This window comes from Corythoichthys intestinalis, chromosome 16 (assembly GCF_030265065.1).
Source record: "Corythoichthys intestinalis isolate RoL2023-P3 chromosome 16, ASM3026506v1, whole genome shotgun sequence".
Lineage (NCBI taxonomy): Eukaryota > Metazoa > Chordata > Actinopteri > Syngnathiformes > Syngnathidae > Corythoichthys > Corythoichthys intestinalis.
In genome coordinates, this window is record NC_080410.1 from 3149676 (window position 1) to 3169606 (window position 19931).

Consider the following 19931-nt stretch of genomic DNA (forward strand, 5'->3'; position numbering starts at 1 on the left):
GAGTCCAATAACATAACACCACAGGAGTTTAGATCAGGTAGGCTGCTCCTCCCAATCAAAACCATCCAGGTGTCTTAGTCATTGCCGACGTGTGCATTGAAGTCACCCAGGAGGACAATGGAGTCCTCTTCAGCGGTCCCGTGAAGAACGGACTTTAAGAAGGCCGAATACTCAGAGCTGCTATTCGGTGCACAACACTCTGCCCCCCCCCACCCCTAAGTCGCAGGGAGGCAACCCTCTCTTACACTGGGGTGAACTCCAACACAGCGGTGCTCATTCAGGCGCTTGTGAGTATCCCAACATCCGCCCGGCACCTCACGCCTAACGCAACTCCAGATAAGAACAAGGTCCAACCCCGGTCCAGGGGCTTTGTTCCAGAGCCGAGGCTATGTGTGGAGGTAAGGTCTAACTGGTAGCGCTCAACCACCAACAAAGCTCCGGCTCCTTCCCTGCTAGTGAGGTGACGTTCCATGTCCCCAAAGCATGCTTCTGCCACCTGGGTCTGGTCTGTCGAGACCCCCTGCCTTCACTGCCACCCAAATGGCAGCGCATCCTACCCTATCAGTCCGCCTTGCGGGTGGTGGGCCCACAGGGGTGTTGCCAGCCAATCGCAAGGTGCGAATAGACAAACTGCCTTTCACACTCATATTCATACATATTAGGCCTGAACGATATTGGAAAAAACTATCGTCGCGATTTTTTTTAGGTTTGCAATATATTGCGATATTATATTGCGATATTAAAAAAAAAAAGATCTATCTTTTTTAAAGAAATTTTCACTAAATGACTTGAATAGCTGTTTGGAAATACTTTACATAACACACCGTGACCACAGTGTATTCATATAATACCGTTTAATTTGTTAATGATGAAGATTTCTGTATGAAGGTATCCAGGAAGTCATGTCTGCACAAAATAGATCATTTATTGAATACAATATTTTACACTTCAACAGCAGCAAATACATTAAATGATAAATAAAAGAGCAGGTGCATTAGTCCCCTTAGTTTTTGACAAAATATAACAAATAAAAACTTCTGTAAAATAACAACAAAGTTGTCAACATATTTGAACAAAAATATTAAATATGACAAATAAAAGAGTTGTTCACAAACTATAACAATAAATAAAAACCTCAGTAAAACAACAAAGTTGTCAACATATTTGAACAAAAATATTAAATATGACAAAAGAGTTCACAAACTATAACAATACATAAAAACCTCAGTTAAACAACAAAGTTGTCAACATATTTGAACTTAAATATTGAATCTGACTAATAAAAGTGCAAGTGCATTAGTCCCCTGAGTTGTTTACACAAAATATAACAATATAAAACTGCAAAAGGCAACAAAGTTGTAAAAATATTTCAACAAAAATATTAAGTATCAAAACTTTATGTGCAGCTGTACTATATATAGTTATTTGAAAAATACGGTTTACAATAAATTTAAATATAAAAGAAACAAACTCAATTGAACTTGTAAATAATTGAACTGAATAACTGCAAATAACTGTGATGAATAACAGAACCATTTTAACTCCCAAATTTCCTGCCTTCCTGATAGCTGTCACATTAAAAGAAGAAAAGACATTCCTTCAGCTGTGTTATGTATTTGTCTGCATATCGTCCACCTTCCTTGCTCAGCAATTCTCAACTGGGTCTCATAGGTTTTTGGCCAAGACTATTAGTTTATCCACTATAGCAGGTTTGAGACAATAACGTTGGCACGTAACAATGTTCCCACCTGTGCTAAAAAGCCTCTGATGGGGAGCTCGTAGCAGGAATGCATAGATACCTGCGTTTTAAATGGTCCCACATGTTTGACAGATTACTTCTTGTTGAGGCAACCATGGCGAGGCACTGTCGACAGGGCTGTTTTTTGTCCCTTATAGTCTTGTTCTTGCCAAAATACTTCCAAAACTCCTTTTGGATACAGTCTTCCTTGCTCCTCCAACGTGTTGATTGCTTGCTTTCACTTTGAGAACGGGCCCTCCTCCCTCCGCTCTGCTGTTCGGCCCCTCCTCCCTCCACTCCGCTGTTGCAGGGGGAGGGGGAGGAGCCGATGACTTGCTGGAGAGAAAGAGAAGCTGTGCGCTTTTTTTTCCCCCTCTCCTTCCTCAAAACAAACGTTTGTGGATTAAAAAAAATGAAATTAAAAAACTATCGCACGTCCTTGCGATGGGACTATTGCACATGCGCACATCGCGATGGCGATGTTTAAACGATATATCGTTCAGGCCTAATACATATGGACAATTTTTACCCACTGTGCATGTTTTTCAGGTGTGGTGGGAAACTGAAATCTCTGGAGGAAACCCACACAACAAATAAGGGGAAAACATCTAAAATGGAGGCTAGGGATCAAACCTCTTAATCAAAGAACTGTGAGGCAAACAAGCTAACCAGTCAGTTACTGTGGCGCCATTATAAATGATGTAAATAATGAAAAGAGGTAAACTTACAAGAGTCTTACTGACATACTCTGGCTGCATCCAGCTTTGAAGGTTATCGATGGCATACGATAGCTCATTGATCACCAAATCAACTTCGGCTAGAATGGCCTCAAATTTGGGCTGAAAGGAAAAAGAAAATTGAAGAAACATCAACAAAATTGTAAATATTTTTACTGGTGCACGATAATTATTGGTCCGATAATTATTGGTCCGATAATAGGAATTATGACGTCATCCCAATAAATCCAATAACATTTATAATCGGACTGATAATATGTACTGTGCTGGCTTTGCAGTTTACACAATAGTATGGGAAATCAGTTGACCATTTGTGGGGCATTGCTCCCACCTGCTGGTCAGAATAATTAAATGCACCTATTTTTTGTTACAGTAGTTTGGTTCAATCACTTACACATTGCGGTGTCTAGCAGTAGCATTGACAGTCGTGAATGCTTTCGGTTACGTTTCCGCCTCGGAAATATATGTCAAAAGTATTTTGTGTTTATTACATATGGATGTGCAAAATATGTTTACTTCTGTGGTGAAGGATCATATGTACAGAACTTCATAAGTTGTGTTATAGAAGCCAGCCAATGCTTTAGTAGCTCAAGCTAGTGTGCTATGCTATACATATAACAGTTGTGTATATAAGTGTATTGTGCAGTTTGTTGTATATTGAGTATTGAATATGTGTATTTTTCTGTTGTACTTTCACAACATTAAGACGAGTGTCTTCCCATAAAAGCAAGAAAAGACCAAGCCTTGTGGTTTATGGAAGTGCATTCATTCTTAGCTGGCTGTCGGGCAGTGCAGAAGTGAAACGCACCGTTTTGTTCATGTCATTATGAAAAATCTGATGAGATCAAAGGCAAATCTATGTTGAATCCACCACAATTTTTTTTAAACCTCCAGGTGTTCAAAAACTCAGGTTATACATTTAAAAAATTATATATTTATTATCGGTTATCAATATTGGCTTTGAGGAGCAGGAAGTTATCGATATCAGTATCGGTTTCAAAAAATGGATATCGTGCACCCTATTTATTTTCAAATTCTCACGCTTCTTACATCCAAGACCACAGTCAAATGCCGTATTTTCAGTTATTGTGAGAAGCGCAAGGTCCTCTGAAATGCTATAAAGCTTATAGTGCAGTGGTCCTCAACCTCGTTAAAGATACCTAACCCCACAAGTTTTACACAGGCATTCAGTGAACCATTTGGAATTAGATAATACAGCAATTCTTTTGAAATCCCAAACCGATAAAGCTAAGTTAGGAAGTTGATATCTGCATAAGCCAATTCCTGTTCAAATTTCTTCTCATTTTTACATGTTTTTAAAAAGGTCAAAATTTGACCTTTAATATTTTTGTCTTTACAGATGTAAAGATGCCTGATGCATGCGTTATGACATGCAAAAAAAAAAAGTTAATTAGCATTATTATTGGAGTTAAAATAATATTTTGACACGATTCAACTATATACAACAATTTGGCAAAGCAAAGATGACGAGAAATCAGTCTTTAAATCTGCCATTTAACTCCTCCTGTCATTTCTCTGGCGCCTCAATATTGGTGATGACGTCAGATAATGAGCGATTTCAGCGGATTTAGCATTGAGCCCAATGGATGAGGAAGCGTTTTTCAGCGATTCTGCTTCAAGTGTGGATTTTTAGAACGAATTTGTCGATTTAGAGAAAGTGACATACAGCCATATATGTTTGAGTCGTCTTTGGAAGAGGAGGAAGATTCAGAATGAGAAAAAGGCGACAAAGATGAGGCTGATGACTGGATTAGACTGCATGGATAACACAAAATACCATCAGTTTTTATCTCTCTACCCGAATATTTTTACAGGATATTCTTTGTATCTACGTATTTTTTTCCCCGATTGCTATATAAATTGCATGGTCATGAAAAAACATTTTCTGTCCCCAGTGTCAATGTTTACCATTTGTTAAAATGTGTTGGTGTCCCCTAAGAAAATTCCACATTAATGACATCACTCTTCAGCGATACCATCACATTAGAGGCAGGAAATTCAACTATGGTAAGCAATTTCTTTTTTCTTTTTTTGAATAAAAAATAAAATTAAGGCTGAGGGCTAACTCTAGCACAAAATGTCCCGTGTTAGTGTTCACTCTGTTACGTCCAAATAGCACTGTATGGAAAAAAAAAAAATGAACCTGTTATTTTTTACGTTGGAAAAAGAAACTCATTTCATTTCACACTGTTCCTTTGTTGGCTTTCATGTCTAAATTCTCATTGTATTGTCACATCATTACATCACACACTATTTTCATGGCATTAAATGTGACACAAATATTTTCATACCAGCGCAATCCAGGATGCCTGTACTTCCTCATACCAAGTGCAAGTCAACCTTCCGATGAGTAAACCAGTTTCTTAGAGGACTAGCAGTTGAAAGAAATATGGAATACAGCCTGTAAATTGGGGGCAATCCAGTTCAAAATCTTCTCTGATATACAACTTTGCTCAGATTTAGTCAGCGTTTGAAAATAAGGCTCTCTGTGTTGTGATCCTATCTTACATTCCGATTGCTGTGAATTGATGCCTTTCTCCCTCTGTCTGCAAGCTGCACGGGTGCGAGAGGGACCGGCCTCCTCACGAGTGAGGCTAACCAGGAACACCTGTGACTCATTAGTAGAGTCTTTTTAAACCCTGGCCAGCCATACACCAGTTGCCAGATGATTCCAGCACTAGCACTGTTAGTAGCCTCGCTCCTGAGAAGACCACACTTTCCCTTTTACTTGATTTGTACAGTGGTATGAAAAAGTATCTGAACCTTATGGAATTACTCACGTATCTGCATAAATTTCCCATCAAATATGATCTGACCTTTGTCAAAACAACACAGATGAAAAAACAGTGTCTGCTTTAACTAAAACGACCCAAATGTTTATAGGTTGTAATATTTTAATGAGGATAGTAAGCAAACAATGATAGAAGGAGGAAAAATAAGTAAGTGAACCATCACATTTAATATTTTGTGACGAGCGACAGTGTTTTTTTTAGACAGCAGTGGCTTCCTCCGTGGAGTCCTCCAATGAACACCATTCTTGGCCATAGTTTTACATATAGTAGATGTGTGAACAGAGATATTGGACCGTGCCAGTGATTTTTGTAAGTCTTTAGCAGACACTCTAGGGTTAGGTAAAAATTGGTTTCTATTGCTCTTTAAAGGCCTCTCTGAGTATTCTGCGCTGAACTGTAGGCGTCATCTTTGGTGGACGGCTACTCCTTGAGAGAGAACAAACAGTGCCAAACTCTCTCCATTTGTAGACAACTTCTCTGACTGTCCATTGATGAACAGCCAGAATTTTAGAGATGTTTTTTTTAATCCTTTCCCAGCTTTATACAGATCAACAAACCTTAATCGCAGGTCTTCAGGCAGCTCTTTTGGCCGAGCCATGATGCACATTAGACAATGTTTCTCATCAAGACAATTCTTACCAGGTGTGTGTTTTATGGTGGGCAGGGCAGCTTTAAACCATTCATCAGTGATTGGGCACACACCTGACAAATTGTTCGGTAAAAATCGGTTTCGATGGCTCTTTAAGGCTACGTTCATACTACAGGTCTTAATGCACAAATCCGATTTTTTTGTCATATCTGTTTTTTGGCGTGCCCGTTCAGGCTGCCTTTGTCCATTGAGACCATTCAAGTATTACGCATGCGCACTAATTCGTTCGACACGCGCTGAGCAAGACGACCCGCATGCGCAGAAGCATCAAAACAAATGACACACGTCATCCGTCATTCCAGGGATATCATATTTTGCTTTTCAAAAGGAGGACACAAATAACAGACATAAATAATCCCCGTTTAGGCTTATATTCAAAGTTTATATGGATCGATAGCATACACGCACCGTCTGTGCATGTCACACACATGCCCCGACTCTCGGCCGTGTAGGCAATGTTGAAATATTGCTCACTTGGAGCAGAGAGAAAACTGAGCATTCTCAGGCTTATCCTCAACCCATTTTTATTTTTTATGACTGTTGTCAAGCCCAGCCCTTCCCCAAAAGCCGTGTTCACTGCAAGCTAGGCGCTAATAACGCACAGCTGCATTGCTACGGTAGAGTCTCTCTCGCTATTTGATGACGTAATTGCTGCATGAAATCCGATTTGGGAGAGTGGACAGTACAGACCGCCGCGACAGTCTGGAAAAATGTGGCCCAGATCGGATTTGAACCACATGCGAAAGTGACCCAGATCGGATTTGAAATGGTCCAGTTCTATGCGACTTGTCACGCTCAGACCGTCAAGTTAATGCCTCACTCGAGTCGGAAAAACACGAAAAAATCGGATTCGTGCATTAAGACCTGTAGTATGAACGTAGCCTAAGTCTCCTTAGGCAGAGGGTTCACTGACTTATTTTTCCCCCTTCTGTCATTGTTTGCATGCTGTCCTCATTAAAATATCAAAACCTATAGATGCTTGTGTGGTTATAGTTAAAGCAGACACTGTTTTTTCATCTGTGTGATTTTGACAAAAATCAGATCACATTTTTTGGAAAGTCTATTTTTTCCCTTTCGGTGATCGGTGTTTTTAAAATAAATTCTAGACAACCACGCAACTGGGTCCTTGGTCTTTCTTGACCGTCCCGTAACAATCTGTGTCTTAACCTTTGCCGAATCTTTTATGGGCTGTTTACATGGTGACGCTGCAACACAAAGATGCAACAATTGTGTTGCGGAATGGCCTCGCCTTTACATGGTGGTGGCGAAAACGGAAGGCAAAAAAACCGCAAACTTCGGCGATGACGTCAGCACTCGCACAAGTCAAATTGGGCATCCACAGTCGCTGCTGATAAACATTCAAAACAACAAACATGGCTGAATGGTGGCTTTAATTTACAGTTTTTTTAAAATCATATTTTCAATATATTTTATTTTCGCTTTTCTGTGCCTTTTGAAGCAAGAGAGAAAAATGTCACATAGTTAAAAGGAAGTCGCAGAATTCATAATAGCAGAACAAGGTTTTTCTGAACCATACATAATTTCTTACTTGATGAATATAATATTCAACAATCTGTCTTTTAGTATGTGGGTTCATGTTTATTTTGTATGTAAGATATGATTATTACCTTGCAGAGATCCTTGTTCAATGCTTCCAAAATCTTTTCCTCATTCTCTTGGATCATCGACCTTAGGTTAGAAAGCTGCTCACGACGAAACTCTTCCGATATCGTGATTCCAGATTGAAATGACCTACGTAACCTGTTTATAATTTCACTCTTGTTGTCCATTCTTCCACCTAGAACACAACACAAATGAATGAATATTTTAAAAAACCAAAACTTTCTGGCAAACTAGTTCACAATTTTGAATGGTCAACGTCATGCACGTGACAAATGGCTGTTATGCTGCGTTCAGATCGGATGTGTTTTGGCACTCGCGCTATGCTGATTGCCAAAATCAGTTTTGTGTTCACAACTTCACAGCGACTTTACGTTGCCAAAAGTTGAAGTCCGCATACCTTGACTTCTGGTTCATGTTACGTAAAAATATAACTAAGTGATTAAAGTTTAAAAAGTAATAACTTCACGTTTATAACCATAAAGCCATCGGGAGAAGGGACATAGTGCAGCCGCACTGAACAGCAGGTCGCAATCAGGTAGCTGTGCTGGGCACGTGCGTTAAAATTAAAATGAAAAACTTTATTTAAATGTTACATTACTATAATATGACCGTTTATGGCCACAGCTATTTTTCTGTATGTGCTTGCTTTATTCTGTGTCATTACTGCCATCATAAAATCTTAAATGTTTCATTGGCATGAGAGCAATATAGCTTTAATGTGTGTGTGTCTGTGTGGGGGGTGAGATTGTGCGTGCATGAATTAAAAAATGCTTCTGGGGGAAAAAAACATGAAACATTGAAGTAAACACTTGTGTTGAGTATGTGACATTGTCACAGCTGCCCATTATTAATAAGTCTGTTTGAAGTGTACTTTTCAAGCTGTACGTCATTTGTGTTACAATGACATGTTTGCACCCTCGTCGTATTGATTTTTATAATGTTGTACATTGTTCAAGTCATACAAGCTGGTATACTGTAAAAGTTCATACTTGAATTCTTATTGTTTACAATACATTTTAATATACTTAATGTTTAGACTGCATACACACTGCATTGTTAAATATGTTAAATTGGAAGCTGGTAAATAAATCAACGAGAAACGGTTCATTTGTATTTCATGCATTGATTCAGATTTTCAAATTATATAACAGTCCGCTTGGGTGAATTTATCGTTATCGCGGTAAATCTGCTCAATTTACCGTGAAACGTATTATGGCCATATTGCCCAGCCCTAAGCACGCATTTCAACCTCTCTCCCAGTTTTTAATTTGGCACCAATAGACAAATGAAAACCAGACGTATGATCATTTTAATGTCATGGTAGGAAATGTTTTCTTTATTAGACGGCAGGCATGCTCCTTTTTTTCCGAGGAATTTGATGATATTGTGTATTTTTTGGTCTTATATGGTCATGTAATCGGTTATACAGTGGTGCCCTGACATATGATCCTTTCAACATCCGATGTAAAATTTGGCACGTCATTTGTTTCGTTATATGACAACCAAATATGACTATTTATGACAGAGTCGCAAGTTCAATGTTTTCCCGCAAGACGCACGCATGACAGCAAGGGTGTAGGTTTGGGCTCAACATTGGTAGGGATGATATGACAGCATAACATGCATGTATACTTTTTGCTGGGGACGGGACATTAATAAGACCAAACAGATTGAGTAAACGGGGGTCAGGGCTACATTTCTCATGAATATGAACCTAATTAATCGATAGGCTAACTGATCACTGGAAAATAAATCTGTACTGAGCTATACCAGTGCTTCTCAATTATTTTCTGTTACGCCCCTCATAGGAAGACACTATGCGCTGGTCCTCGTGGAAAACGCAGTCTTCAAAAAACTACTGCTTTTGTCAACCAGCGTCGCTAAAATCAACCAAAACTGAAAAGCTACCAAGTGTTGCTTTAAGACCACATAAACAAAACAAAAATGAAAATTAGGTAGAAGGGGTAAACCTCGGTTCACTACATTTCTCACAGCTTAATTAACTTTAACAGCAGAAAATACATACAAAAGTGGAGGACACTTCTCTCAAAGAAGCTTCCTACTCGAGTTATGCAGGTTAGCAAATTCACACAGTTTAATGTTATGCATCCAGAAAAGTTGGTAGTGTTATGTCCCTACCGTCCATATGCAAACCTACGCCCTTGCATGGCGGATTTCCTTGTGGCAGAAATCAACATGGGTCCCAAGAGGGCTGGTTCAGGGGGTAAAAAAAAAAAACGCTTAGCATGGCAATTAAGAAGGAAACGACAGAAAAATATGAGTGTGGTGTGCGTGTGAGTGAACTTGCTTGACAACGCGGCTCAACGATCACCCCCGCCAACAACATCAGAACAAGAAAAGCAAAAGTAAAAACTTCCTACGCTACCGCACCTGTCTCACTCTCTCGTCAGTCACACAGTTCAGGAACAGAATGCAACACACAACTGCCACATTGGAATCTGATTTATTGCATTCATTTCAGTGGTGCTCATTGAAATTTTTTCCTGAAGGCATAGGCGCTGATAGAAATCGTGTCAATTACTCATTTGTTTTCTTTAAACAAACTAAACAACAAAATCAAATAAGGAGGATGCAGACTGTAATGAATCAGTGGTCTTTAACAAAAAAAAAAATTCACAAATACATTCCAATTTCAAAGCTGACTCTTGTATGTCCATTTACAGTTTGAATGGTTCTGTGACTCATGTGCAAAAACATGCAATTACATTTTCATTACATTTGTTTAGCTTTCCTCTGCTTAATAAAAAATCCAAATGATGTCAAAACCTTCGTTATTGGTGAGGCACTATAGATTTCATCCTTGCTGTCGTCCAACATATTAGCGTTGCCAGTATTCCTTAATGCCTCCCAGCATGCATTGCGTCGTTTTGAATGTAAATAACATTTAAAGTTCATGGTCTGTGCTAATTAATTAATTTCGCCTTGCAGTTGTTGCGTGACTTGTTAGTTATGCAATTTAGTTTGTTGTTATTGTTATGTGCTACTCCAAATTTAGATATGGCACTGTGAGTTTGAATAACATTTGACTTAATAGCCTGCTATTAATTGTCGGTGTCCGTTTTGAAGTGGATGAAAGCTTGTTCTCCTGCTGACAAATGTAAATGCAAACGGTCTCCTGAGTGCCTTAATAATGCTGGTGGCTGCTCTCTCAAGCGTTCCATCTATGCCAGGGGTGTCCAAACTATTCCATATAGGGCTGCACTGGGTACTGGATTTCATTCCAAAAAAACAAGATGACACCTTTTCACCAATGTGGTGTCTTACAAGTGTAATCAGTTGATTGCAGTCAAGTGCTGCTTGTCTTAGAAGAAACTTCATTGGTTAAACTGTCTGTGCCTTTGAGGACCAAATTGAACCTCACTAAAAATTTTCACCCCACTCCTTCACTGTGATACAAAATGCTTAACATAACCAAAAACACTAGAACTTTCGCATTTGCGAACCAACATATGAGCCACATACGGCGTTTGCTGCTGGTATTTTATGACTGCCTTGTGCTTTTCAGATTTGCAATGGGATTCCAATGTCGATACCAAAATTCCAAGTTTTAAAACTTTCTTACACGACGTGCAGTGTGCTTCAAATGAGTTTTCCACCACCGGCTTCGACTGAAGCTGAACTTTATGTTCCCAAGCTAGAAATTATTAAATTTCCACTTTTTTTTACTGGGGTGCCACAAGGCTCTATTTTAGGGCCTGTTCTATTTGCACTTTATCTCCTACTTTTAGGATCAATTATAAAAAAACCATATCTCTTTTCATTTTTATGCTGACGACCTGCAGCTGTATCTGCCCCTCAGACCCAATGAACTAACTGCTCTCACTAAATTGATGGACTGCAGATCCGAAGTGAAGCAGTGGCGTCCACGAAACCTCTTACATCGTAACGAGAGCAAAACTGAATATATTAATTTTGGCAAACCTTCCATGATGAATGCCTTTGAGCCCAACACTGGCACCCTGGCTCCCTTTTTAAGGACGCACGTTAAAAATCTCGGAGTAATATTCGATAACAGGCTCAACTTTATAAAACAGATTAGTTTTGTTGTAAGAGCAAATTTTTTTCCGGCTCCGTCTCTTAGCCAAAGTGAAGCCTTTTCTTAGTCGCCACGGCCTTGAAAAAGCAATTCACACTTTTATGAGTTAAAGGCTGGACTACTGCAATGCACTTTATGTTGGTCTTCCCAAGTCCTCTATTTCTCGTCTTCAACTTTGCTTGATTTTTAACCGGTACACTTACACGTGAACAAATTACCCCCATGCTATCATCGCTCCACTGGCTTCCAGTCCATTTTAGAATTGAGTTCAAACTTTTACTATTTATTTTTAATTCTATTAATGGCCAGGCTCCTTCTTCACCGGAAATGTTAACCCTCCGTAACTCTGGCAGGGCTCTTTGTTCTATCGGCCAGCTTCTTTTCAGTTGCTGCCCCCAGGTTGTGGAATAGCCTACCCCCTGAAATCCGCACCATAACCAATTTACGCCTTTTTAAATCTCGGTTAAAGACACACTTTTTTAGACTCACTTTTTCCCCTGACTAGGGTCGCCTGGTTTTATTTCTTAAGGGTTTTAATGTTTTCGGATTTTATCAGTTTTATTTGTTTGTTTTTACTTTTGCCGTGATGCGTTGTTTTGCTTTTCTTAATGTCATAGTATAGTACTTTCCTTCCTTTTATCTATCATGAACCATGTTTGTCTTTGTTGTAAAGCACTTTGAGGGCTTTTCAGGTTTTTGTAAAGGGCTAAAGGAATAAATTTGATTGATTGACTACCCATGTATGTAACTACAGTAAATCGGTTCTATTAAGTTTTCTCCACTATGACTATGCTAACTAAGCTGTCAACAAGCAACTGTGCGTGCACAGCAAAATCCGCTTGTGTTCGATACATTCTGACCAGGCAGCACAGGTCGTTCCGCTTTGTTGTTATGTTATAGTGTCCTCAAAAATTAGTCAATAGATTTTTAAGAACTTTCCAAATTGAATTAAAGACCTTTTTTGAGATTTTAGGAGAAATTTAGATATTTTAAGGCCTTTAATTGAAAACATTGGCTTTAAGACTTTAAGACCTTTCAAGAACCCGCAGATACCCTTGACAGGTATAATTATAATTATTTGTAACAATTATTATTTTGCTTGTTTCAGACTTTCTTCAAATACTGACTCAATGCACTCTGCTGTTATTACTACTTTTATAATTTTTATTGAAATCATTATAGTATTATTCCCTGATGAAGCAGTAATATTACCAGCCAGTATCATTGTTATTACTTATCATTATTCTTATCATGAATATTTTTTATTCAGTTACCAGGATTGTTATTATTTTCTTACACTACTACTTAAGTTTACAATAGTATCCTTTATAAACTCGAACCTCTTTGACTCACCGCCACCCACGCACGCACCTCTACACACACTCACACACCAAGAAGCACAATATCATTGCTGTATTCACCTGTCTGTCTGTCCCTTTTTATCAGTCTTGTCTTACCACTGCATTGTCATACAGCAAAAATTTTTTAAAAACCTTCAAATGGTGAGGGTGGGGAAAAAAAAGTCACAATATTATATATTTTTTATGGCAGCTTTGACCCTTTATGTCCCCCCCTCACCCCACACACACAAACAAACAATCACTTCCTATTAAACACAACAGTGAATACCAGCCTACAAACACACAGTTATGGTCATTCATATTTTTTTCAGACCCAGCGCCCTCCGAAAGGCTTCTGTAGTTAATTGGGTACAGGGGTCACTTACGGACATCATTACCAGCATTAACCAGCAGATGGAACCTACCACCTTAGAATAAATAATGAATAGTTTCACCAACCTGCTTTGAGGGACTTTAACGTCAATCGTGTTCTTGAACCACCGCTTATGAGACACCCTGATTATGTAGTGCGTTATTTCCTGGTGTTTCACTTTTACGGATGTATTTTACACGATGTGGGTGGGACGTTTTTATTATGGCTCTAGTCTAGACAAACCAGTCTTGCTACTTATGCAACCTGGGTTACTGATGTATCATAGAGAGTTTCTGGCAGGTGTGGGTAGAGTACCCAAAAACTTTACTCAAGTAAAACCAATGTTACTTCAAAATAATATTACTCAAGTAAAAGTTAAAAAAAAAAAAAAAAAAAAAAAAAAGTATGAGGTGAAAAGAACACTTAATGAGTAGTGGAGACAGGGGCAATGTGACTTTTTTTTTTTTTTTTTTAAACATTTGCTCTCCTCCAAGCAAGCTAAAACAACATACCAGTAAAGTTAAAATATTTCCCATTAAGTTGGGATGTTTCCTTGCAATGGAAATAATCAGAATGTACTCAGGATGAATTGCATTGAAGACATAACAAGTTTAAAATTTACCCTGTCAAAAGTGAAAACGTAGACTAGAAAAATCAAAGGGGTAAAGTGAACCAATGAGGGGTAAACTGATTCAGTTAGTTTTTACATCTTAATATCAAAAGTCATAAAAGCGAATGTTGTGAAAGTTAGAACAATAAGATAATTCAGAATCAATGGGAGAACAGTAACAGCATCCTCGGGTTTGGTGGATTACACGTTACTTTCAGACTACAAACCGCTACTTTTTCCTTCATTTTGAATCCTGCTGCTTATAGTCCAGTGCAGCTTATTTGTTGATTTATTTGGGTTAATAGGTAACACTTAATTTGACAGCGGCGTCGTAGGACTGTCATAAGACCGTCATATTTATGACCTGACATAATCATGGGAGTTACTGAATGCTTATGACAGATGTCATTGAGTGTCATCTGGCAAATTATGTCACTAATTCCATTCATGTCCAGCTTGGAGCTTTTACATCCTTTCAAAAGTGAGATAATTTGCCAGATAACACTAAATGGCATCTGTTTTAAGCATTCATTAGTGCTCATGACAGTGTTATGTCATAATTATGATTGTCTTATGACAGTCTGATGGCGCCACAGTCAAATAAAGGTTTACCAAATACCATAACTACCAATTAGTGAAACAACTGGTACAGTAACTGAAGACACAATTAGCAAAGAACATGAATTTTGATTGTTATTTATATCTGTAGCGCTGCAATGCATGCTAGTAAGCATTTTGGACAACAACGGTGTTGCCAGCAGGTGGCAGCAGAGGTTGACTGTCTCCCCCAAGTGAGCAGTGATGGCCAAATGAAGCTTCTTGAAACAATGAATGAATCATGACGGTTCATTTGGATTTATGACAGTCGTATTATGCCGCTGTCAAATAAAGTGTTACCGGTTAATATATTTTGGTGTAAATATCCCATAATACAGTGAGGACAGCTGCGGCTTATGTATGAACAAAAGCCGTTTTAATGCCAAATTTTTGTGGGTGGAGTCTTATAGTCAGGTGCGCCTTATAGTGCGAAAATTACGGTAAACACATTTTTTTAAACACCTGAACGCAACTCAAGATCTACTACACCATAAAAGAATATCATTATACATCATAGCATTAAAAGACAAAATTACCTATGGCCGGATCTGTTTCCTTGATCATTTCTTTCATCTTCAGAACTCTCTTCATCGGGCAAGTAGAACAAGGATATACAGTGGGGCAAATAAGTATTTAGTCAACCACTAATTGTGCAAGTTCTCCCACTTGAAAAAAATTGAGAGGCCTGTAATTGTCAACATGGGTAAACCTCAACCATGAGAGACAAAATGTGGGAAAAAAAAACAACAGAAAATCATTGTTTGATTGAAGAATTTATTTGCAAATCATTGTGGAAAATAAGTATTTGGTCAATACCAAAAGTTCATCTCAATACTTTGTTATGCACCCTTTGTTGGCAATAACGGAGGACAAACATTTTCTGTAGCTCTTCACAAGCTTTTCACACACTGTTGCTGGTATTTTGGCCCATTCTTCCATGCAGATCTCCTCTAGAGCAGTGATGTTTTGGGGCTGTCGTTGGGCAACACGGACATTCAACTCCCTCCACAGATTTTCTATGGGGTTGAGATCTTGAGACTGGATAGGCCACTCCAGGACCTTGAAATGCTTCTTACGAAGCCACTGCTTTGTTACCCTGGCTGTGTGTTTTTGGGATCGTTGTCATGCTGAAAGACCCAGCCACGTCTCATCTTCAATGCCCTTGCTGATGGAAGATTTTCACTCAAAATCTCTCGATACATGGCCCCATTCATTCTTTCCTTTACACAGATCAGTTGTCCTGGTCCCTTTGCAGAAAAACGGCCCCAAAGTATGATGTTTCCACCCCCATGCTTCAGAGTGGGTATGGTGTTCTTCGGATGCAATTCAGTATCCTTTCTCCTCCAAACACGAAAACCTGTGTTTCTACCAAAAAGTTCTATTTTGGTTTCATCTGACTATAACACATTCTCCCAGTCCTCTTCTGGATCATCCAAATGCTCTCTAGCGAACCGCAGACGGGCCTGTACGTGTACTGGCTTCAGCAGGGGGACACGTCTGGCAGTGCAGGATTTGAGTCCCTGGCGGCGCATTGTGTTACTGATAGTAGCATTTGTTACTGTGGTCCCAGCTCTCTGTCGGTCATTCACTAGGTCCCCCCGTGTGGTTCTGGGATTTTTGCTCACTGTTCTTGTTATCATTTTGACGCCACGGGGTGAGATCTTGCATGGAGTCCCAGATCAAGGGAGATTATCAGTGGTCTTGTATGTATTCTATTTTCTAATAATTGCTCCTACAGTTGATTTGTTTACACCAAGCGTTTTACCTATTGCAGATTCAGTCTTCCCAGTCTGGTGCAGGTCTACAATTTTGTCTCTGGTGTCCTTCGACAGCTCTTTGGTATTGACCATAGTGGAGTTTGGAGTGTGACTGACTGACTGACATTGTGGACAGGTGTCTTTTATACCGATAAAGAGTTAAAACAGGTGCCGTTAATACAGGTAACGAGTGGAGCCTCGTTAGACCTCGTTAGAAGAAGTTAGACCTCTTTAACAGCTTACTTGTAGGTGACCAAATACTTATTTTCCACTCTAATTTGAAAATAAATTCTTTAAAAATCAAACAATTTGATTTTTTGTATTTTCTTTTTCTCCACATTCTGTCTCTCATGGTTGAGGTTTACCCATGTTGACAATTACAGGCCTCTCTAATCTTTTCAAGTCGGAGAACTTGCACAATTGGTGGTTGACTAAATACTTATTTGCCCCACAGTACATCTCCTCACAGCTGCTAAGGAAAATTTTTCTTTTTCGGGTTAATCTTTTCTTCACAACCTTGCCTTTTCCCAACCAATTTTTACTGGAACCATGTGGCACATCTGAGTCAGCTGACCAGATGGACCATGTGCTGTGGATGGATTCACATCAGTTACTGAATTGTCTGAAGCGAGCAGTACATCTACAGGTGGATCATCTACATGGGTGGGCTATTCAGATCTTCTGCAGCTCAGGGTTTGGCATGTCTGACACCATGGATGTTGCAAACGCTTAATGAGAGAACATTCAGAAGATCTAAATCCAGATGTGCTGTTGTGGAGTGTCACTGCTGACGTTAAGGAGTGAAGTGAGACATCTCACTTTACCCCAGGGGTGTCCAAACATTTTGCAAAGGGGGCCAGATTTGGTGTGGTAAAAATGCGGGGGGCCGACTTTGCCTGACGTCCTCTACGAAGAACAATATATTCAAGCAAATTTTAGCGAGCCATTCTGTGTGTCACATTTGCTTTATTATTATTTCTTTTAATTAATAATTTCAACAATCTTGCAACTAGCTTTTGTGGCGTTCTCTTTCGACTCTCGAGCTCTTGCGAAATACTTCTGCTGTGAAATTAAACTAGCTTCAAGTTGCTTCAACTTATCACTGCGTATCTTCCCTGTAATCTTGTCGTACATGTCAGCATGTCTTGTTTGGTAATATCGCCTCACAATGAAATCTTTAAAAACAGCGACTGCCTCTTTGCAAATGAGGCAGACACAGTTTTGCCTATTTTAGTGAAGAAACAGTCCAATTTCCACCTATCCTTGAAGCGTCGGCCGTCAAAGTCAACTTTTTTTGTTGTTGATTATCGCCATTTTATAAATTGGAAGGGGTAATGTTGCTTAGAGTGCTGCTGCCTTTTAGTGGGTAAATGAGGAGCAGCATTTAGTGTGTAAGCTACTTCATATTCTAGTAGCAGTACTGCTGACCAATTTATTAAGTCTGTGCGCGGGACAGCCGTTGTTGATTTTATGACAGAGGCTGGGGGCCGGATGAAATTTGACCACGGTCCACATTTGGCCCCCGGGTCGGACTTTGGACATGTCTGCTTTACCCCAATGCCACATTTTTGAAGAAGAAAAAAACTCTCCTAGCAACACAGGCTAATCTTGAAATAGCATCATCCTATGGTTTTATATGTTGTTGGTTTATCAACATGTGTGATCAAATATTTTCAAGCTAAAACAATTTGCTTTGGCACAACAACTGATTAGGTTGAGAGAAAGAAATTTAAATCCAAAAAATATATATTTTTGTGGAAAAAACATGTTTACAACAGTAAGAGAAGGGTCTCTTCCTCATGGACAAGTCGAATTGATAGGGGCTTGAAAACATGAAGGTTGCATTATCACAAATGTGCTCCCTTACTTAGATACAGGGGGTGTCTCACGTTATGCCAGTCTCCCCTAACTGCTTTCAATGTCTGTTTTTAAAAAAATTGTATAGTTTGTAACTTAACACAACATCATCTGTATTAACTGTTATTACAATTACTGTAACCAAGTGGTCCCCAAACTACGGCCCACGGGCCGTATCCAGCCCGCCTCCACATTTGGTCCGGCCCCCTGAACAATACCAGAGAGCATTTTGATTTTGTTTTTTTCCAATAGTGGTATTTATTTCCTGGCTTTTTTCAGTTTTTCTGTGCAGAAACCCAGAGAGGGTTATTTGGTTATTATCTATTTATTTAATAGTGTTATTATATTATATTATATTATATTATATTCAGGGGTGCACATAAGTGGTCCGCATGCGCGCAGTGGCCCTCAACGGCTTCTATACGCTTTTGCGTACCGATGGCTGACCACTGTATTTGCGGCGGACACGAGAAAATCACTTCTCAAAATGTTAAAGAGGCAGGCCCCACAGAGTAATTATTTCCGTGTTCCCACACCCCCGTCAAAAGACAGACAGACGGCAGAGACGTCACCAGAGCTACCGAAAAAAAGGACTTTTGCTGAAAAGTGGCTGCAGTAGGTACCATGGCTAGAAGCAAATGATGCTCGCGCGGAAATGTGGTCCAAAATTTGCCGTGAAGCCGGTAACACACCAGCAACGTCAACGTCGCGTCAACGATCCCGCCGCGATAACGCACCAGTGACGCTCGGCGTCAATTTCCATAGGACGCGTTTCACGAGCAGCGCGTCTGTGGAGCGGCTCACCCGATGATTGCAAGATCGCGCGAGAATAGCGGGTATTTAAAGATAATAAAACAACACTTTGCCTTTCAGACCCCGCGTATTGGCCAGCTTTCTTTTTGAAAGAAAGAAAAAAAAGAAGTCATGTGCAAACAGCAATCCCAATGACAAAGATTTTATCATGTATTTTACAAATTAAATGCCTCAATCATTTTTTTTCTTATGAACGTTTTTCTAAGCTTTATTGATGTTTTTTCTCAAGTTAAAGCACAACGCAGAAATTAATAAATTTAATTGTGTAGCAGGATTTGTGTATTATTCGTATTAATTACAGGTGTTTTAGCTAGTTTCAATTTATTTTATTTATATTGTAAGTTTCGATTGCATATTATTTTGAAAATCTACCAGATCCACTGTATTTTTACACGAGTGACTTCCGGCCTGCCCGATCCTACCTAGTAGTATTGACGCAGGGGCGCCGCGTCGCGTCAAAAAACAAACTCTGCTGTTCTTTTCGCGTGCGTTGCGTTTAGCGCTTCTGGGACGCGTCTAACACGCGGACGCACTGCGACTGGTGTGCATTGACTGATTGACTTTAACGGCCGTGTTCCAAAGCGTAATCGCGGCGAGATCGTTGACGCGACGTTTACGTTGCTGGTGTGTTACCGGCGTGAGAATCCCAATGTCGCTGATAAGAGCAGCGCATTTTATGTAGGGTCAAAGAATTTCAGCCATCCAAACTTTGAAAAGCACGAAAAAAACAGAGCATGTGGCAATTAAGCAACCTATTGATGTCAGACAGGACCCCACTCGCCCTATGGACAAGTGGCAGAATAAAGTTAATGAAGAACAGCGCCATTCACTGACAAACGTGTTTTTGCTCGCATTTCACAAAGCTAATCATGCACGTTCAATGAGCTCTTATGAGGAGGACATCCCACTTTTACAAAGGCTTGGAGTTAATGTGGGAGCCGCATAATGCCCTTTATTTTAATTAGTG

At 39.5% G+C, this 19931-nt stretch overlaps 1 protein-coding gene across 10 annotated transcripts in view; it reads right to left on the reverse strand.

The window, feature by feature from the left end:
* The window catches only part of aldh3b1 (aldehyde dehydrogenase 3 family, member B1), a 63039-nt gene that overhangs the window by 34966 nt on the left and 8142 nt on the right, over nt 1-19931 (reverse strand). For 6 of the 10 annotated variants that reach the window (XM_057861027.1, XM_057861026.1, XM_057861024.1 and 3 more), the window contains 2 exons: nt 7566-7735; nt 2467-2577 (listed from right to left, as the gene is read on the reverse strand). In XM_057861027.1, coding sequence (XP_057717010.1) covers nt 2467-2577; nt 7566-7727 — 273 coding nt within the window. In that variant the 5' untranslated portion in view covers nt 7728-7735. Of the gene's footprint in view, nt 1-2466; nt 2578-4787; nt 5061-7565; nt 7736-9699; nt 9722-13416; nt 13567-19931 lie in introns of those variants that run through there. The other 4 variants (XM_057861025.1, XM_057861023.1, XM_057861030.1 and 1 more) reach the window with 4 other exon arrangements.